Source organism: Cryptotermes secundus, unplaced genomic scaffold (genome assembly GCF_002891405.2).
Source record: "Cryptotermes secundus unplaced genomic scaffold, Csec_1.0 scaffold110, whole genome shotgun sequence".
NCBI lineage: Eukaryota > Metazoa > Arthropoda > Insecta > Blattodea > Kalotermitidae > Cryptotermes > Cryptotermes secundus.
In genome coordinates this window covers 506,440-528,708 of record NW_019742550.1, presented here as the reverse complement: position 1 = coordinate 528,708, position 22,269 = coordinate 506,440, and the positions used below count along the sequence as shown (strand labels likewise).

The following is a 22,269-nucleotide window of genomic DNA, read 5'->3' as shown; positions in this document are numbered from 1 at the left end:
CTAGGCCCAAATGAGGGCTGTAGCGCCAATGAGGGAGGGATGTATGTAATAAACGGCACATACACCAGTAAGGTGTACAGTAATTTTATTGCTAATTACATAAAAATCAGAGTAAAGGAATAAAAAAAAAGGAAACAGTAAACCTGGGTGTAATCAGGGATTAATGTCAGTCCATGAGGTGCAAGGACAGGCCTGGGCGATGGAGAGTGAGTTGTGGACAAATTACTCATACAGTTATTATATTCTTTCTTATTATTATACCCAACTCTTTTGAGTTGGGGGCGGGGGTTATGGTTAAATTCACATAATTTAAATGCATGTATGATGTGACTCCACTGTATCAGATATTATAATGTCTAATGAAATGGGAAGATGGTCATGAATATTGAGTATGCAAGAATTTAGAAAGATGTAGACATGGTTTGTTTTAAGGTAAATATTCCATCATTCTTCTGTATGGACTTCTGTAATCCTTGAAAATTTCCAGATTGAACAGCTGGTAATATATAAATTATATCCTTCATACTTACCACAGCAGTACCACTTGGTTAACAGTCTGTATCGTGGCCATGTGATTGACAGACACCACATCTTGAGATCCATGTTCAGGCATAGAGCAGACCATGTAGGATTTAAAGTGATTTAAGTGACATTGTGGCAAATATTTCTGTGAGGATGATGCTTTATTGGCTACAGTTGTGTTGAGTCCTTAAGTCCTCAGAGTACTAATCATATGTAAACCAGTAGTCACCAGGACTGCAGTGGACAAAATCTAACAGAATTGTTCAGACATTGCCATGAACCTGTAGGGTATTGTAATGCTGTTAATTGCAAGTATCTCTTGCTTTTAAAGGTATTTTCAGATTGACTGTCACTTTGCCATGCTTCCTAGAGCCTACCATATCACAGCCATCTTGTCAGAGTCCTTTGCTGTGTGGTGATGTCAGCACATATTACAGGATCATGTTACTGCTCTTCTTTACAGGCCATTGAGAATCAGATACGTAACTTTGGTCAGACACCATCACAGTTGCTGATGGAGCCACATCCTCCTAGAAGTTCAGCAATGCACTTGGTAAGTTTGAGAATTAAAAGATTCTTTTAGAAACAAAAAATTAACACTGTCTGCGTGAGGCCTGATTATTTTATTGGACCAAGGACATATGATGTGTTGTCGTCATGAATTTGTAATGTGTGACATGCTTTATATACAGCCCTATGGGGAGGTGAATGGATCCATGAAGTGAAAATAAATGTAAATGTAAATTTAAAGGAACAATCATCATGAGGAGACTTTCATATAGTCAAGAGCATGTTACAAAAATTTGTGTTTGGCAAGGACTGACTGTAATACCAGTTCCACTACTCTTTAAGAACTACATATGTTTATCATCCTTCTAGTAACACCCTGCACCTTTTGCTTAAAATATATGACCAATAATTGTGGTGCTCATTTTATTCATGACAAGGTTGGCACTACTATTCCTTACAGATGCCATCTTAACTTTCTTCTGCCTCCACCTGTATTATATTATTATAGGTATTAATAATTAGGGAATGGTGATCATGGAGAGTACGGTCTTCTTGGCTGTAAAGCCATGCAGTTTGGAGAAATCCCCATGTTTCAGAGGAATGTATCACTTCTGTCTTCAAGGTCAAAGACTAAGACAAGCAGGAAGCCAGAAGAAGTAGACAGCAAGCTGTGCTCCAGACTACATGGCATTAAAACCCACAAGACTATCCTTTTCATATAGTTATTGCTCTGAGGACGCCAAATCCAACAAATTATTATTAGTTTTAAAAGGTCTTGATGTGGTTCATATTTTCAAAAGATTTGTAGTATTTGAGTTTGAACATTTTCTGAATTTTATAGGAACAAAAATTATGTTGTCTGGGATTCAACTCATGCAAAATTTGTATCCATTTCAGTCCCCAATGATGTTCTCTAGTGTGCCAGAAGATGTATGCATGACTATGAAGTTCCTGTCTAACTCTCCGGTATGCCACATCTCAGCCAACACCTATCCTCAGTTACCGCTCCCGTCTGTGGTCACTGTGACTACCAGTCAGCAGTTTGCTGTTAATCGCTGGAATTCCAGCTATGCAGGTATGTGTAATCTATTTACTACAGAGGTTGAGCATCCACAGTTTGCATCAGCAACACAAATGCCACCACTGAATCTGATGGCTCACTGCCCATGTTTTGTAACATCTCTCAGTAGAATCTTCTAGTGCTGTTATGTTTACTTATCTGTTACACTTTAAGGGACTGTGTTATGTTACCACTTCTTACATCCAGACAATCACTTATGTTTTGAACCAAGTTCAGATTTAAACATTGGTACTCTGGATAACCAAGAGTTAATTATATGCCTTGCAGTATTTTTAGTACTATGTATTAAATGTTTTCAGCTTCTGTGCAGTCTCCAAGTTATGCTGATACACCACAAACACCAACAGCCAATTTGCCACTTTCAATGGATCCTGTTCTTTGTAAGTAGAGTTGCAAATTTTGATTCAGTTTTTGCAGAAAAGTGCTAGATGCAAAAGGTAAATTTAACTTTATGCTTAATTAAATGCCATGCCTTGTAGATGTAGGAGGTAAGGGAAGTATAGCTTCGTACATTCTTAACCTTTGCTCGAAATGGAGATGAATGGTCAATTTTGTGTCCCGACTAATATACCCTTGTGGAAAGGACCATGGTATCTACTGGATAGGAGGCTGTGTGGAATCCAGAGCCAGTCTGATTTTGATGGTGAAGAGAAAAATCTCTGCCTCTGCCAGGTGTTGAAATCTGTTTGATTATTCACTATACTGATTAAACTATTGCAACTGCCATATTTACCTGTACACGTGGGAAATCATAACTTTCAGTGATTTGAATAGTTTATGTAATTTAATTTGGGCAACCCATATTTAACTTCACTCTCTAAATTTAAGTTTTGTCTATTTTGGACAGTTGTGATTCTCCCATGACAACATATCTGAAAATTGGTCTTGGAAAAGAGAACAGTGTGTTTATACTGTACTTTCAAATTTGAAGTCCTCATATTGTAGTTAAGTGCAAGTACAAAAGATCCCCCACCCCACTCCCAGGTGCAAGAAAGATTTTTAGGGCAAGATGAAATAAAGGTGAGAGTAAGGACAAATTTTGAGAATGGAGACGAATGACAGTCATTTTCTATTAGATCAGTTTATCACTGTACTGATTTATAACCACCTTTTCAGAGTGCACTGAAAGGTGCTGTTATGTTTACCTGAATGGAAGATTCTGAATGCAAGACAACCCCCCTCACACTAGGAAATATGTGTGTACAGCAATGTAATTTTATGAATTACATTTCATAATCTAACTACAAACATGTTAAAGAAAAGAAATCTGTTGAATTACTTTTCTTCTAGAAGTCATTAGCATTCATTATCTTTCACCAGTCTCTGTTCATCATTCCTGTCCCTTGTCTCAGCTTTCATACTTCACAGTTCCCATATTGAATCACATTCAGTGCTCACACTGGTATGTTTACTGCCATTAGTCCCACCCTCTTCCTCATCCTCCCTCCCATCCAATTCATATTCATAAAATTTTATAAACTTCATGACAGTGACTCGTGGATTTATAACACTTCAAAAAGAGGAAGAACTCACCTTCTATTCAAGCAAATACGACAGCTATCAGAAAATTTGTAGAGTGTGAGAATGAAAAATTGATATTCATATCAAGATAAATTTTTACTTGAGAATTTGAGACTTGCCTATGCCTAATTTTATAAATCCCAAATACAGGACCATGACTTTTTTTGAGGGTAAAAGTAAATAATTGAGAATATTCTGTTCAGTTCTAAATATACGAAAAATGATGGCTGCATGCTTCATGCTTTTTTTCTGACTTGTCTAGAGTATTGAGTATTGACATGGAGAGGACAACTTGTAGTTGCCCCTTAAGCACTCAGACCTCTAATGGGTGCATTGTGCACTACCAGTATTACATCAGCTCTATTCGTGCAGAGCTGAAGGTCTGATCCATGCCCATTCATGTTGAGCACTGACACAATGCTGTGGGATGACCTACACGCCCTCTGTCATTCACTGTTCACTGACTAGGACATCGGAGTCCCCACAACTGGTCACAGCTGGACCCACAACAAAGCCCCAGCCAAACCTTCAGTTTTGCTCAAGAGATGATATCTTCTTGTTCAGCTTCTCCTGCTGGTCAGACATTCCTTCACCTTGATGGATGGGTTATTCACCCCAATCAGTTAATTCAGTTGTACTCTCCTCATGAAGCCTTTGAGAGCTAATGACTACTTCCTCTTGGCAGCAGGGGCCAACAATATAGGCCTCTGGTGCAAGAGGAAGATCTTTCTCTTTGGATTGCTGATGATGGAAAATCTACAGCCACCCACTCTTGTTCACAGACGGACAGCTGACTCATGACCCAGTGCCATCCAAGGCCTCAGTTCCTTGGAGAAGACCTTCCTCTGTTGGCCTGCCTCTTCATTAGCCTGTCTAATTCCTCTTCTTCACAGGGTATTCACCCCTATTAAAAGATTTCTTAGAGACTTGCCCTCAGTGGTCCCTTACTGGAGCCCCTGAGAGATTTGATTGCAAGTCCACAACAGCGGATAACCCAACGCCTGAGATTTTCAGAATGGAGGGGGGAGACCCCCACCAAGTCACTGGTGGCAGGACCCTCAAGAGTCCCCACCTGTTCCCAGCTAGGTTTATAATTTAGAATCAGTTTGAGGCCCAGCATCTGAGACCAGAGCCTCCCCTGCCTAGCTATGACAACCTCACCACCATTTGTGTGCCAGTTGTCTAGAAAATGTGGGAGCCTCAACATCTCACAACCATGTGGACCTCCACAGCCTGTTACAGGGCTAGCTTTAGCTTTTTCTATTTCCTCAGTGCTATTCAGGCCTCAGCACAGAAACCTACATCATTTCTTGAGGGCACCAGTACCTAAGTCAGCCAAGCGAGACTTTGCCTGCAGGCAGACCAGTCTGCTGCTTCCAGGGACTGCCACAAGGAGACAGGTGGGGTGACTTGGTCCCCTCTTGCCTGGCTTACTTTTCAGCCCTGAAGATTGAGGCAGTATGTTCCTCTGAAACATTAGTTGACTTTCACTGGACTACATGTTGTTATTTTCCAGAAGACCGATCACTTCACGTTAAAAAATGTTATCATAAAGTCCATACAGTTTATTATCATAGAAGTCTTGTACATTTTTCAGGTATGACGAGCCATTTATATGAAAGTAGTTGTCCATGTTTGAGTTGAAGATTATTTGTAAGACTTTGTGGATTCCTGTGTTGTGATGTACTCTACACTTGAGTTTATGGCATTTGTCTATGCTGTACAATGTGGCAATAAGGTGTGGCAATAAAGAACCCGGATTACTTTTATGACTCATTTCCGGCCACGTCATTGACGAAGAGGAGGGTAGGGCATTGACCCTTGGACTTCCCTCTACCGTCACACAAAGTTTCATTCACGTGCATCGGTTAGTCTGGCCGCGACCATTGTTAGAAGCGGATCGTGTTTCTGAGCTCCGTCGGAATAATGCTGAGTGCTAATGCAGAACAACGTGCTAACATCAAATTCCTCACAAAACTTGGAAAATCTGCCACTGAAACTTACAATTTGTTGACAGAAGTATATGGTGATCAGTGTCTATCTCGCACGCAAGTTTTCGAGTGGTTTAAGAAGTTTATGGAGGGTAGGAAAAACGTCGGGAACGATCCAAAATCGGGCCGTCCTCCCACTGCGAAAACTCCAGAGAATGTGGAGAAGGTCGCTAGAATTGTTCGAAGAGATCGTCGACTGAGCATTCGAGCAATTTCTGAACTTACGAACATCAATAAGGAAAGTGTTAGACAGATTTTGCACGACGATCTGGGCATGAAAAAGGTGTGTGCTAAAGTGGTGCCAAAAATCCTTACCCCCCAGCAAAAGGAACATCGAGTGAATTGCTGTGTTGACACTCTTGAAAACATTGAAAATGATCCTGATTTCTTCCAAAACGTAATTACGTGTGACGAAACTTGGATTCTTCAATATGATCCAGAGACTAAGCGACAATCCATGCATTGGAAGAGCCCCAAATCCCCTAGGAAGAAGAAAGCGCGCATGAGCAAGTCCAAATTCAAAGCAATGATGATTGTTTTTTTCGATATCCGGGGGGTAATCTACATTGATTGGGTGCCTGAAGGTCAGACTGTCAATCAGGTTTATTATAAAAATGTTTTGACGTACCTCCGTGAACGTGTGCGACGAAGGAGACCAGACATGTGGAAGAATGCCTCATGGGTTCTTCATCACGACAACGCGCCAGCACACAACGCGCTATCTGTGAAGAGGTATTTGGCAAAAAACAACATTCCAGTGATGGAACATCCACCGTATTCTCCGGACCTAGCACCGTGCGACTTTTTTCTCTTCCCAAAAATCAAGTCTGCGCTGAAAGGGACCAGGTTCGAGTCCGTGGATGCAGTGAAAGCAAAAGCGACGCAACTCTTGAAGAGCATAACACAAGATGACCTGCAGCACTGCTTCCAACAGTGGAAAATTCGCATGGAGCGGTGTAGGGATCGGGGAGGGGACTACATTGAAGGGGATAACATTTCGACTGTCTGATTTTTTTTTAATAAAGGGTTAGAGCATGAATCCGGTTTCTTTATTGCCACACCTTGTACGTACATTTGATGTATTATTAGCAGGTTGTTTCTCATTTCATTACAGTAGACTTCATTGCAGTAGATATATTCAGTAATGTGTCTGCCCAGCTATAAAATAAAATACTTCTTCAGGGAAGGAACCAGAACCTCTCTCACTAGGACCTCCCCAAAAATTTCTGTTATACCTAACTGAGTACAACTGAAAATTGACATTATCTGCTTTCTAATTGCAGCTCAGACAGGAAACAGCTCAAATCCTGCACAGCGGCGCCATTTGGGTGACAATTTCAGCCAGAAGATCCGAATCAGGTCAAACTGTTTTGTTACAACAGTGGATAGCCGTTTCCTTGTTGCATGTGGCTTTTGGGACAACAGTTTTCGAGTATTCTCCACTGAGACAGGTTCGTAATTCAGATTAGCAAAGGCATGGGAGCATTAATTGTTCTGAATACTGAAATAACTCATTGGCAAAAATAATGAGCTGGACCCTTTGCTGTAGTGAAGGTCATGATCCCATGTATCCAACTTTTGCACAAAGTAGGGCTCAGTGGAACCTTAAGTGCGTTGATATACCACCTCTAAGCTTTAACCCACTCAATCTTTTTTGCAGAAGAAGTGCAGCACCTCTTCATTGCTTTTGTTCCCATTTCATTGTGTTTATTCTCCTTAATTTTCTTATGTAATTTGCATGAGAATAAATGAAACTACAGTAGAATATAACAAAGCAAAATTTTATCTTTTCTATGATTCAACTTATGGTACAAGTATAGTGTTACTAAAATGAAGATGTAATATGTTAACACATATATTTTGATAAGTAGTTACTATAGGATTCTGACGATGGTGTATAACACACTGATATGTTGGGATTTTGGACTTTATCCATCGTCCTGGTTTGGTCCAGTGATTGAGGCTAGCTCTTTCTAAGGGACCCAACTGAATAGGTGTTTTCCTTCACCTGAGGACGGAAACAGATCCAGTTTCCGAAACGTCGTGTTTTTATTTGTTATCTTAAAAACCAGGACGATGGATAAAGTCCAAAATCCCAACATATCAGTACATTTATTTTGTTTGGTTATTAATTTTTAATGATTTACATTGATTGATTGATTGATTGATTGATTTATTTATTTAACATCCATAACTGTTACATTATGTACAATTGGACAAGTCAGTTTTTTATAAAAAAAAATATATATAAGATTAAAAACATCACTTTTGTGATACAAAGGCATAACTTACTGAATTGTTATTAACAATGAGCGATTTGACTTGAAAGTGCTGAAAAATAGTGTGTATATTAATTGGCCATCAAGACTCAGTGAATTCAACCTTTTTAGTGCTAAGCCCAATAATAGAACTACCTGCTAGAAACACCAAGGCTGCTTGAGAATAAATGCAGTTGCGCATATAAACCATTAATGCGTCCTTAAATGACTACAGGTATTTGTCATGTGAAATCTGTCCTTTCCTGTAAACATTTTTCTGTTGCACCTGATGCCAACTATTGACAAAAATGCTGTACTAAATAATTAACACCAAGCCCATCTCTTTTGCTGTGGCTCTTTTAGTGAAAGTACCCTGAGCCAGTCTAGTTAGCTCATGGTGTGCAAAGGGTTAATTCTGTGGCAAAGGATTAACCTTTCATTGCTGTGAGTGATGAAGCGTGTTTTTAAATGTTTTTAAATGTTATATGTGAAAGGTTAACTGAATGTAAACCAAATCTTTGAAGACCAATTTCTTTGTTCAATAAATGAAGTACTTCAGAAAAATCATAAAAATATTATTTTTGTTTGTGTGCATATTCATAATTGTAAATGATTATTATTGTTGAAGAGTTCTGTCTTCTGGGATACAATGCAGTGTAGTCCTCTGAAAGTCAACCATCATTTCAGAGGAACATATCACCTCCATCTTCAGGGTCAAAGAATAAGTGAAAGGCCTCTGGTTGCCACCTGGTTTCAGGCTGGTTTCTTGCTTGGGTTTTTCTTCAACCCTGAAGATGGAGGCAATATGTTCCTTCAAAACGTTGGTTGACTTTCAGCGGATTACACTGCACTATATCCTAGACAACAAAACTGTTCATTAGCCACCATTGTGAAAACTGAGCTGCTACAGGGTTGTTATTGTTCACTGTGTAGGGAAGTCTGAGGTACTCAGAGTGTCGTTAATTAAATGACTGTTCTCCTCCTCCTTCAACATCTATTATCCATTTGATTAATGTTTGGTATCTGTTGTCAGCCATCTATGAGTTAGATGCTTAAAGAATTGAATTCCTTATTGCAGCTAAAATTGTGCAAATAGTTTTTGGCCACTATGGCGTGGTGACTTGCCTCTCCCGGTCTGAGTGCAACATTACGTCAGACTGTTACATCGCATCGGGTTCTGCTGACTGTACTGTTCTGCTGTGGCACTGGAATGCTCGGACCCAGACTATTGTAGGTGAAGGTGAAGTGCCTACACCTCGAGCCACCTTGACAGGTCATGAACAGCCTGTGTCCAGTGTTGTGATTTCGGCCGAGTTGGGGCTTGTGGTGTCGGGATCTCACAGTAAGTCATTTGGTCTGTATTATCCTCTTTTTGCCTGTCATGTAGTGAGTTTGCTGACTGTGTTTGCCATTTCATTCTTAATGGTGAGTAGTTGACTTACATGGCAGTGAGATGTAATATTCACATGGGGGTGGGAAATATGGCCCATGGGCGTATTCAGCTTCTAGGCAAATTTGTAAGCACACAAATCTGTAAATCAGTCTGTAAAAGCAGAAATTAAAAATACTCGTTATCCACTTGTTAGTTCTTGCATAATTTAAAAAAATCTCAGTATAAAGTGTTCCAACCTGTAAAAAGCAGTCTGATCTTCCACAAGTCTGCTAATAAAGAAAATAAATCACCAAAGATGTACCATATAAACTTCAAAAGTGGCAGCATGCAGCTAGTTCTTGTAGATTTTAGTGGATGAAATGGAGTACAGTGAGTTTTAACAGTGCCTCTGTACCTTGTATATATGTAGTCACCGTAACCAAAGTGGCTGTAAGGAAAAGGCCTCAGTTAGATTCAGAACAGATTCATAGTGAATTATCTGTAGTGTTGTTATAGATTTTGATTTTGATGATCCATCAAGTGATGAAGATTGGGTGGAGATGTCAGATGATGATCATTTTACACATCAGAAGATAAAAAATGATGACAGTAATGACACATGGTTTTTGGTGTATACATGCAAGGAATGACCAAGTTTCCATACCCTGCTAAATGAGGTACATGTAGGTGGCAAAAATGATTTTTTGGAAGTGAATGAAAATTGTGTGAACAGTGAAATAATTTATATCATTTTTATGATATAAATATATGCTGAACCGTATACCTGTGGCAAAATGTGTCAACAATGAAACCTAGGTCATGTGTTCACAAATGAAAGGACACAGACTCTGATGAAATTAGAACATTCTTTGGAATGCTAATATTGCAAGTTTGTATTTAGAAACCAGAAAGCAGAATGTACTTTTTGAAGCATGAAAGAATTGATACTCTGTTTTTCAACAGTGTTATGTGTGAAGAATGGTATCAGTTGCTGCCAAAGTTTTTACACTTTGTGAACAGTAAAAGTTTCAGTAAGAATTCTAAAGCCAGAAGGCTGTTCAGAATGCAACCTGTTTTTGAATACTTAGGTCAGATTTCAAAACATTTACTTACTAATGAGAAGCATTACTGTGAATGTAGCTGTCCTTGAGTGGAAGGGTAGACTTGGATGGTCTGTTTACATCCTGATCATGGTCAAGTTTAAAAAAAGTAGTAACATGTATGTATGCAGTTTTATAATGTATACTAGTTGCAAAAAAAATAATATGGTGACATATTTGGAGGTGAACTTACCACTTCAAGAATTGTTCTAGAGTTGGTTGACCCACTTTTAGACAAAGGTTACACAGTGTATGTCGATAACTGGTGCACCAGCCTTGACTTTGTTGACAGACATGTCATAGAAAAGTTGACCGAGTTGGAGCAGTGAGACTAAATAAAAGGGGAATAGTAGAGAAGGTGGAGATGGTGAAACTGAAAATTGGTGAATCAATGGTGGCTTTCAGAAGAAAGCAAATGGTTATGAATTGGAAGACAAGAATCCTGTAGTTGTAAGAACTTACAGCATTGTAATGTTAATTCAGCTGACAGCTATATGCTATGGCCAGGAAATGCCTGGAGAAATATTTTATGAAAATGTTTTGTCACTTAATGGACATGCTTTCACTGAACGCCTATCATGTGCAGAGAGAGCTAAAAAGGAAGAAGAAACAGCTGATGTTTCTCATCAAGCTAGTCAAAAGCTGATTGAGAAGTACAATAACCATCATCCCACAGCAAGCATCAGCAAGCCATGAAAGTCACCCAAACCTTCTTGTACCTTAGAAAGGCACTTTTCTAATGTGATTCCAGCAACGAAAAAGTGGAAACCAACAAAGTTGTATTGTCTGCAGTAAGAGCATCCAAAGGAAAGAGTCAGTTTGTGTCCTCACTACAGTGCTGGGCTTTATCCTGTTTGATGTTTCCCCGCTTAACCTTGTGGAGGCATAGTACTAGTGACCTGGAGACCACACACTGATAACCTATGCTGTATATACCTATTTGTGAGTTAATGTGTGTTTGAAAAATAATGCTTTTCCAATCAAGATGTTACACAGAATTAGTTTTTGAAACAAAAGATGCAAGTACTATATATTATAAAATGCATTATAATATTTTAGTTCAGTACCTAAAATGTGGTTCTTTAATTGGTTTATATTTTCATATGTATGAATTATGTGAAACAAAATTCACTGAAGGAAACTCTACTGAATACAAGTAATAAGTTCTGGGCTGGGCTCCCACTAACAAAGTTTGTTTCTGTTTTGCCTGCTTACTTTCACAGTATTTCAAGGGAACATCTTGAGTGTCACCAACTTCTTGCATTCTGTATGTTGCACTCATCTCTTCCTGTTTGATATATTAACTAACAGTATTAGATTTTACATAATTCAGATTTTTTATCTATGTTGTGATAGGTGTGTACATGTAACATCACAAAACAGGTATTTGATTTTCTGCGAACATATGCATATTGGTATGAAGTGTTTAAATTGAATTCAATACAGTGATTTGATTGAGGTACAGAGGGTCGTTGGAGCCGAATGTCAGGTTTAGCTTATTGTAGTGGCAAAATGCTGCGATACACAGAATTTGAGAGAGACTTGTCTTTGATTTAAAATTAGAATTGATGATACAGTTATCTTCGTACGTGGCAGCGCCAGGCAAAGCCCAGTTGCTTTTAGAAACTCCAACAAAATACTTGTTTATCACAAAACAAGAGAATTTTAATATCTGTGCATCAAGTGGCACCACAGTTCAAATAATTAGAATTTGAAATGGAAATTGAAGAGAATTTGGAACTGGATTGTAGTCAGTCATTGTAAAATTTCCCAGAATGAGAGATATCCTCAGATAATTACTTCTGCCATGCCAGTGTTATTGATTGTCTTATGGCCATTGGTATACCTTGCAGTTTTAGCATTAAAATGCCAAAGTGGTTGTAGAGTCACAATTTTTCAGTGATGTCCTAACTTGTTTCTGGTGATATTCAAGCTGAGAATTTTAAAAAAAATTCCTTTTAGATGGACCGGTTCTGGTACACACAACATTTGGGGACCTCCTGCGGTCTTTAGAACCACCACCTGGTTTTCTGTCACCAGAGAACATTGCCATGTCTCGTGAAGGTGTCATTGTTGTGAACTATGAACGTGGTCATGTGGCAGCATTTACCATTAATGGCAAGCGACTGCGACATGAGTCCCATAATGACAATCTCCAGGTAGGTAAAGTATTAAAATGTGAGTGTGTGTGGAGAGGGGATTACATCAGAAAATGTGTTATTGTATTTCCACATAAAGCACAAGAATCTCTTGTAAGGGGATAAGTCTGTCTTATAGTTTATCTTGAATATGGATCTGTCATTAGCAATTAGTGACAGACTGTTCTATCATCTTTATACAGTTACTGGATTCTGTTTTCAGCATACTGCTGGTGTTCTTATACTAGACTAAATTCAAACATACTGGGTTAATGCAATAATTTTTCAATTATATGGTATTTTAGCATCTGGAGCAACTTGCAAAAATAGGAAAGAAAATTTATCCTTTTCTATAGTTATTCAAAACCAAATTGCTATGCACATATGTTCATCTACCAGGTGGGCATTCTTACAGCCACCACTGGCAGTGCTACCCATTGTCCTCCCTCATGCATGTGCAGTTATGTTTGAGGTTAGTGGAACTTGCGATCACATTACAGTATATGTCTTGTCCACTCAACATCTCCCAGTGTTTATTTGGAAGAATCCCTCTCACAACCTGAAGAGAAAACTTTTCTTTTTTACTTTGTATTGGGTTTCTCTAAGAACTTTTCTCATGCGTCTGGCAGATTGATGTTCCTAGCACATCTTGTTCTCCATACATACCAGATAATGGGAAGTTTGCTGTAATTCTGTGACCAAATTACAGAGAGTATGCATGGATGATTGTGTAAAGGGACTCTGAAATCTGTATAAGTATATGGTATTATGAAATTGTATGAATATATCACTGTTATTGAGAAGTGCCACATTATTTTGGTTTAGAAATAATAATTTCCTAATATGTTTGAACTCCATTTCACAGTACTAATGCCTCAGTCTTCATTTAAATGTTTTGCTTCCAATAAGTGCAACAATTTCTGCAAGTCTGTAACTCCTGAAACAAATTCTTTTTCCTAATACCAGATATTGGTATCAAAAATTAAAATTTAAGAAAATATGTTTTTATGATCCTGAATGCTGAAAAGTGGCTGATAAAATATTCTGAAATGGTTAAAATATAAGTTTGTAAGCAAGTTTTGTGGTTGCCCCCTACCCCCAAAATATGCTAGTGGTGGCCATGCTTTTCACAGCCCTGATCTAAACTTTTAAAATCGGAATAAACAACTGACTTATCTTCCAACCATTGTATAGTTCTCTGTTGCCACATGTGTGAAGACTGGTGTAAAGCAGTACAGTACCGAAGCAAGTTATTTATGTCATTTTGTTTGTGTGTGATTAGTGCTTATTGTTGAGTCGAGACGGAGAATATCTTATGACTGGTGGTGACAAGGGCATTGTAGAAGTCTGGCGGACTTTCAACTTGGCTCTGTTGTATGCATTCCCTGCATGTGACAGCAGTGTGCGCTCCTTAGCACTTTCACATGACCAAAAGTGAGTACTGACACCAATTATATATTTTCATAGTTTCCTTGTAAATATAATCCTCTCAGTACTTTGTTACTACATATGCAAAAATGATGTACAGGGTGATCTGTGATGTATTGGGCAGACTTCAAGAGCATGTTCTGCAGATCATTTGGAATAAAAAAGTCTTAACAATCTGTACTTCAATTTGACACGATTATTGAGTTAAATGGTGCGGCCGTTGCTGGAGGTTTCTTGGTTGTTGGAAAAGGTTTGCTTGCCGAGCGTGGTTGCAGGAGTGGAGAGGTGGTAGCTACGCCAGTTGCCCAGTGTGTTGGGCATGACTACCGGCGAATCGAGGCGGCCGAGTTGCCTAGTGAGTCCGGTGTGACCGCCGGATAGCCGGGGCAGTCGTGCCTGGCGCAGCGAAGTGCCGATGCCTCCGAGGACCGAGCGCTGCCGACAAAGTGTGCTGATTGCTTGTAGACTGCTTGAAGACTGCTGATGAACTGATGACTTGCGAGCTTGTGCTCTGCCTTTCATACAAAGCGTGATGGCGGAGCGGAAATTTGCTGAGCGCTGATTGGCGAGCGCGCATAATGATGTGAATGCCGGCTAGCAGCAAGCGCTGTATAAATGCGAACGTCAGATGCAATTTGATTGGTTAGCACGCATGCTGATGAAAAGTGAGCGCTGTGATAATATGTGGGATGTTCCCACATCACTCCCCCCTCACGGGAATTGATGCTGCTGCTTGCGAGTTGTCTGCGGCATCCATGCTAAGCCAGGATGAACCAATGTGGGAGTCGTTAATAATCTTCGCCACACGCGCTTCCAATCGCGTCGGGGTCACCAATATGGGGTATTCGTCTCGTTGTTACTTCAATGACAACCCACTTCTTCGGAACAGTTTTGTAGGTCCTGAAAAGGACCGTTGGTTGCTGAGATGCTTGGCCGGTGAAGTAGCGCGGCACACGCCGGTAGGAAGGGACGTTGGTTGCGGTGTGTTGAGGCGGCTGAGTCAGTTGACTGGCCGCAGTGCGGCCGTTGCTGGAGGTTGCTTGGTTGCTGGAAAATGTTTGCTTGCCGAGCGCGGTTGCAGGAGTGGAGAGGTGGTAGCTACGCCAGTTGCCCAGTGTGTTGGGCATGACTACCGGCGAATCGAGGCGGCCGAGTTGCCTAGTGAGTCCGGTGTGACCGCCGGATAGCCGGGGCAGTCGTGCCTGGCGCAGCGAAGTGCCGATGCCTCCGAGGACCGAGCGCTGCCGACAAAGTGTGCTGATTGCTTGTAGACTGCTTGAAGACTGCTGATGAACTGATGACTTGCGAGCTTGTGCTCTGCCTTTCATACAAAGCGTGATGGCGGAGCGGAAATTTGCTGAGCGCTGATTGGCGAGCGCGCATAATGATGTGAATGCCGGCTAGCAGCAAGCGCTGTATAAATGCGAACGTCAGATGCAATTTGATTGGTTAGCACGCATGCTGATGAAAAGTGAGCGCTGTGATAATATGTGGGATGTTCCCACATCACTCCCCCCTCACGGGAATTGATGCTGCTGCTTGCGAGTTGTCTGCGGCATCCATGCTAAGCCAGGATGAACCAATGTGGGAGTCGTTAATAATCTTCGCCACACGCGCTTCCAATCGCGTCGGGGTCACCAATATGGGGTATTCGTCTCGTTGTTACTTCAATGACAACCCACTTCTTCGGAACAGTTTTGTAGGTCCTGAAAAGGACCGTTGGTTGCTGAGATGCTTGGCCGGTGAAGTAGCGCGGCACACGCCGGTAGGAAGGGACGTTGGTTGCGGTGTGTTGAGGCGGCTGAGTCAGTTGACTGGCCGCAGTGCGGCCGTTGCTGGAGGTTGCTTGGTTGCTGGAAAATGTTTGCTTGCCGAGCGCGGTTGCAGGAGTGGAGAGGCGGTAGCTATGCCAGTTGCCCAGTGTGTCGGGCATGACTGCCGGTGAATCGAGGCGGCCGAGTTGCCCAGTGAGTCGGGTGTGACCGCCGGACAGCCGTGGCAGTCATGCCTGGTGCAGTGAAGCGCCAATGCCTCCGAAGACCGGGCACTGGCGACGAAGTGTGCTGGCTGATGTAGACTGTTAGCAGGCTGATCGTTGACTGATGCTGCCGGGTTGAAGCTGCTCCTTTTTATACCAAGTGTGATGGAGCTAAAATTTGCTGAGTGCTGATTGGCTAGCGCGCGTAATGATGTGAATGCAGGCTAGCAACAAGCGCTGTATAAATGCGAACGTCAGATGCAATTTGATTGGTTAGCACGCATGCTGGTGAAAAGTGAGCGCTGTGATAATATGTGGGATGTTCCCACAAGTGTTTCATAAATAGAGTTCACTGGCTGCAGTGTCAAATGAGTGTATCACACAATTGAAACAATTTTACCTTTCTCTTAGTGTCTTAATGTTACTTATTTTAGAATTCAGTAGAACTAAAATCTGTTATTAGGTAGGTTTTCCAATAGTTTTCGAATTGCCAGAGTAGATCATCTGTCAACAGGTAGCGTATCCTATTTGCTGAAAGTATGTACCCTGCTTCTTTGAATGTTGGGAATCATGTGCTTTGTTGTGTGTTTCAGGTTCCTACTGGCTGGACTTGCAACAGGATCTTTGGTTGTATTCCACATTGACTTCAATAGATGGCATCATGAGTTCCAACAGAGGTACTAAAGTATCATTGTCTGGTCCTGGCTATGCTTCAGTAAAACCTGTTGTGTGGTTACTTTGTCACATGTCAGCCAGAATTTATTTTGATAGAGCTAATTTTCACATATTTTAGTTGTTTTTTGTTTAATCACAAGTCCCTTCATATAGTGTGGCTTGAAATATGCAATGAATCCTTTTTGTCCACCAAGCCATTGTCCAGTCAAGAAATACATTTACATACACCTGTAGACAAACACATTTAAATCCTCAAAGGATCAATTTTAGTACCTCATTATGATTATGGTTCATAGTTACAAGTGCTACATTTCATATTAAAGTAATGGTAAAAATAAGCAGCTCTACAACTTTCATTGAAAGTCACATAAGTTGTTAAAACATACCTCTGTGTGTGTGAACAAACAGATTCATTCAGTTTGGTTCATAATTGTATCAATGGAGAATATTAAAAATAGACATTTTATTTATAATTTTTTCTGGCTTTTGTGCACTAATTAAGTTCATCCCAAAACATGGTATTCAATTGGATTTGAATCTAGAGAAATTGGTGGCCTTTCTATAGATATGATGATTTTCATCTCTAAGAAATGTGCAAGTGAATCTGCTAGAATGAAAGGCAGTATAATAATACAGAAATGAACATGAGAGTTCATTATTGTTACCAATTGTAATGATGCTGTAATTTTACACTACTTGTACATTCTTTTGGGGAAAACACAGTAGCTTCTGTTTTAATTGAAATAATGAACAAACTGTAAACACTAATTATAAGGAGACCTAACAGTGATCCTTTGAGCATCAAAACTATTTGTCTGCATATAAATTTAATGATTATATTTGTTCACTGGTTATAATAGGTTTATTTTTCAAGATAAATATTATTGTATGTCTTTTGTTTACTGAAGTTAAACCAACTGATACTTATGCTCAGTATGAATTTGAATTTTAGTATAATATTATCACTAGTCAGTATATCTGTTGAGCCAGAGTGTTTCATTTCCACATCTCTTTATATAGAATTATTTTCATATTTCAGGAGTATGAGTAAAATACAGATGTAAACAGTTTTGATGAACACTTTTTAAAAATAGTATACAAATGATAAGGATTCTTCATTGACCATTCTTGACACATTTCCTTTTCATGTTGTTTTACCTGTTACCCCTCAAATAAACATGGAAGACTTTCATTTGTTTCATTGCAAAACCGTGAGTAACCCTTTTTTTTTCTTTGTTCACATTACTTTCTGACCAGAACCTGAAATATTACCACTCCAGTATATGGCAGAAATGTATGTTGTTCTCGCACTGACCTCATGCACTCAATAATATCGGAAACATGTTACAAAAATCATTGGCACAGAGTGTAATAAAAATTAGTGATGTGAGGGCTCTGACATCATTGGGGGAATGAAGGTTAATCTGTGAGAAAAGCATCAAAATTAGTTCCTTTGAAATATATATGCAAGGGTTTTTAATAGTGATATCTAAGTGCAAGTTTCGATTTTCTATGTACAAGCAATATGGCATCAAAAGTTTGATCTTTCACTAATTGAATATATTTTAAAGATTAATTTCTCTCTGACTTGATAATGCCATCAGGTATGTTTATGTAACAGCAGCCTGTGCCCTGGACGATAACTAAGACTCATTTGTTGATGGCTTCAAGCAATTTCTTTTTTGTCAGTCAGTATTGTTACTTGCAAAGAAAGCTGGAGGGCGTTCATTGTCTGCATGAACAGTGGACTCTACTGATTATGTTTCTGAATTTAACAGTCCTTGCATTTTATATACGGCCATAAAATGATCAAAAAATGATAGAAGTTATTTTTATGACACAGCCCTCTTATCTCTGAAATATTTTACTTTTGTTGTTAAATACTGTAAGTGTACAGAATATACAGTATTAAAGCTGCAGTGATGATTGGCTTTGTTATGTTCATGACAGCAGAATGGGACAGTTAATGGAAGCAGAATTGACTTGCATCATCAGTATATATTTGTTGCGTAAGGCTGAAGTTGGGCAGTCTTTTCAGTATCTTTTTAACTGAGTGATTTTCATGATATGAAATGTAAGATATAACTGGCTCATATATTGCAATTTTACATTCACTGATAATAATTTTTATATGAATTTGGTCATTTTGTATGCAGATTTACATGAGTGAACATCATGCAATCGAAGAAATGTGATTTTTTTTTCTTTTTTTGTTGCTGTTGTGGTTGTGTTGTGGTTGCTGTTGTGATAGTTTTTTTTTCTTCCCTGACTACCAGTAGTTAACAAATCGTATATTAGCTGATGTCCGTTCATGTTACTGCCGTGTTTCATATCATAAGCTCATTGTTACATTAATTTGGGCATAGATAAATAATAGATAAGAATTAGTAGTATTTTATTTTTATTTTAACATAGTGCATGATGGTTTTGATTCAGAGTAATTTCATTACCTGATGGTTTTGATTCACTATAATTTAATTGACATACTGCACAACACACTTCTGTTTCATAGTAGGGGTTTCTTATTTTGCAGCATATTTTTTTTTCACATAAAAATTATTAATTGCAGTGAGGCATTTTCAGGGACCTGTCATATAGTGACTTAAAGGTATGAGTGCACTTTTTTTATTCTGACATAAAAATTATTAACTGCAGTGAGGCATTTTTAGGGACCTGTCATGCAGTGACTTAAAGGTATGAGCGCATAACAATCACTAGCTGATAGAATGGTGGTGGTATATCAGTATTTTTGTCTAAAGTTACCAAAATTTGGAACCTGTTTTGTTCAGTTCTTGTGATGACAAAGTAATATAGTGAGATGGTATTTATACATTCCAGATGCTATGTTTCTGTTGCAGTTTGACCAAAGCTTCTTGCTTATGACAAGACTGGTTAACCATTATCATGACTGAACATGTAACAACCGTCAACTCTTGATCAGAAAACATATATATTTATTTTAAATATATGTTGTCAATTAAAACAAAAAGTACTCATCATAAGGCATTTGGAGTTCTGAAAACTTTCATTGTATATTTAAGTCTATATATGTGTGACTGCATGGGGACCATCCTTGTATGTTTCATACCATACTGCTATTCAGTTGTGAAAAACACCATTGTTATTGACTTGGATGAACTGCTGCCTTAAATTAACATGAAACATGAATTTCAAGCTTTTAATGTTCTGTCTTGAATTCTGATTTTTTTCTTGCTTTGTAATGTGATACATCTGAAAGAATATTGAGATTGAAACTGAGAAGTATTACTACTATTACACGTGTACTTAAAAGTATCTGCCAGTGTACATAATTATTGTTGCTTCATTTTCAGAACATCAAATACTTTTTTGTACAGAGACTATATTGTTTTGTTCTCTCACAAAATGATTCAGCTAGAGATAATGTCTAGGAGGCAGAACACTGTATGATAAAATAATGCTCTTCATAGTGCCGCATATCATCAATTCTTTGTTAATATACTGATACTTACAGTTGCAGTTATAGGCAGGGACCTCAACTCATATGTTCACCAATTTCTTGTAGCACATATAGGCATGGAAAAGTACTTACTACTATTTTGTGATTATTAGAGGTTGACTTCAAATTACTCAACCAAATTGATTGCTCAGAAAAGGCACTGTGTTGCATTATGCTGCTACATATAATTGTAGATCTGTTCCCACAAGTTGGGACATCCCTCCTACCCTCCTCTAATTGTGCGTAAGCAGCATGACTCTTCCACCTGCTGGGAATCGCAGTTTCAATGAAAGTGCACTTCACGCAAGAGGTGAAATATGTGGAAAGAGAAGTTTAGTCTTTATTCAATTGGCAGCAGAAAACAGGGACAAGAATCATACTCTTAGGTGCACTTCACCATCATTCATATGAATTGTATGTATTGTTCGCACCTGGACAAGGCAGTAGTGACTATTTATTTTCCCTGCTGCAAGATTGTGGACTGCTGCTTTTCTCCAGCCAAATATAGCAGTAAGACCTTGCGTTCAACGTGTTATGCGTCACTCATCTAGTCACTCTAATGTGCGCACTCACTCAGCTTCGTTTTTGAGCAATTCCCTCCAGACTGAAGAAGAATTTATGTAAATTATATACTGTCCATTTTACATTGCAAGAGAGAACTTCTTATTGTAAATAAGAGAATGAAAGCATCTATCTTAGAGTGCAGCACAGAATTTCTTTCCAGTTTATTTTTTTGAATTATTATTTTGTATATGTGAGTTTGATGTTGGCAATAATAATTGAAAGAAAAAGTAATCCGGTCCATATTTTGTCAGCTAAGTACATTTTCAAGTACTTAATGTACATGTTGTAATCTGCAAACTTACCTGTACTACATGTCTAATTAGAGGTTTAGTTAATTGAGATAGCACCACTGCTTGTAACAAATTTTGTTCTAGAGAATAACTATAGGGACATCATACCTTTTGTAGTTTCAGGCAGATTAGCTGGAACAATTTATCATTCTTTTGGTAGAAAAATACTTGCAGAATAGCTTTACTTGCCTGAGGCAATGGGCGATTTTGTTGTAGCTGATGTAAAAAGACAAGAGAAGCCAGGTATCTGCCAGATCATGTGTGCAGAATTCAAACCTCTGAGAAGGGCATGCAAACAGGAAAGTGATAATAATAAGAATAATTTAAAGCTTTTCATAAAGTATGTGTGTAATGTTTCCTAGCTCCACATTGTTGGTTTGGGTCCTGCCTGTACTTAAATACATGTAGTTGTACAATTTATGGAAATTAAGAAAAAAATATATATATTGTATTGGGGACTCCTGACACAGTTCACAGTGTATTCACTTTAATCCTACTCTGAACTTTATTGCACAGGGCTATGAAGCAGGCCTATTGTTATGAGGGAATTTGTGAACCAGAAGTACTAATTCAGATATTCTGACATTATCTCTCCATCTGTGCCTTGGCCCCAAAGGTTTCTTCTTTTCATGTTTCACAACAGAAGTACAGCCATATTTCTTAGTGCACAAATCTGGAAGAGGAACTAAAGACGATTTGGCCACCAGTGACCATCCAAGTTGAAGGAACTGGTTCTTATTAGATTGCCAAACTTAACCTGTTCTTTTGGAATAAATCCTTATGCATAGCATATTGCTGATCTTTTCTGGGTGACAAGAGGCATGTAATAGTTATAATTTATAGCGCCTACCCACAGAAATATGCCAAATGAGAAAGATGCAAGTTGATGAATTGCACTATGTATACAAGGTACAAAGCAAGTCAAAATGTTTCATGTGAAACACAGTGTTTTAAACATTGTCTTTTTGCTGTATCCAGAAAAACTTACCTTTAAATAATTACTGTATTATTATTATTTCCACTGGGACTATTCAGCTAATGTGAAATAATATATCCTGTGATGTTTCATATTCCAGTTATTTGGCAGTGAAATAACGTACAAAATTCACCTACTAAGATATTTTGTTTGGGAGAAATTTACTGCCTTTCAGTTTTGAATTCTGTTTTCCTTTCTGCTATCCATTGTACAAATTAAAAATTAATTTTTACTGTTTCGGACTTATACATATACATAGTATGGAAAAGTTATGTGAAGATGAAATAATGAATCTAAAGATTTTCTTGGATTTACATACTTTAACCTGCCCTGATTCTGAAAAAGTGATTTCTGGAAATCTGTGACTATGTCTTTCTGTACACATGC

General features: G+C 38.8%; 1 protein-coding gene across 1 annotated transcript in view; it reads left to right on the top strand.

The window, feature by feature from the left end:
• The window catches only part of LOC111873259 (neurobeachin), a 129,354-nt gene extending 107,983 nt beyond the window's left edge, over positions 1-21,371 (top strand). Inside the window, exons 11-18 of the mRNA XM_023867819.2 lie at positions 986-1,075; positions 1,930-2,107; positions 2,413-2,493; positions 6,909-7,076; positions 8,962-9,225; positions 12,318-12,514; positions 13,776-13,927; positions 16,493-21,371. Of these exons, the coding sequence (XP_023723587.1) occupies positions 986-1,075; positions 1,930-2,107; positions 2,413-2,493; positions 6,909-7,076; positions 8,962-9,225; positions 12,318-12,514; positions 13,776-13,927; positions 16,493-16,583 (1,221 nt within the window). The 3' untranslated portion in view covers positions 16,584-21,371. The remainder of the gene's footprint in view (positions 1-985; positions 1,076-1,929; positions 2,108-2,412; positions 2,494-6,908; positions 7,077-8,961; positions 9,226-12,317; positions 12,515-13,775; positions 13,928-16,492) is intronic.
• Positions 21,372-22,269: the final 898 nt, after the last annotated feature.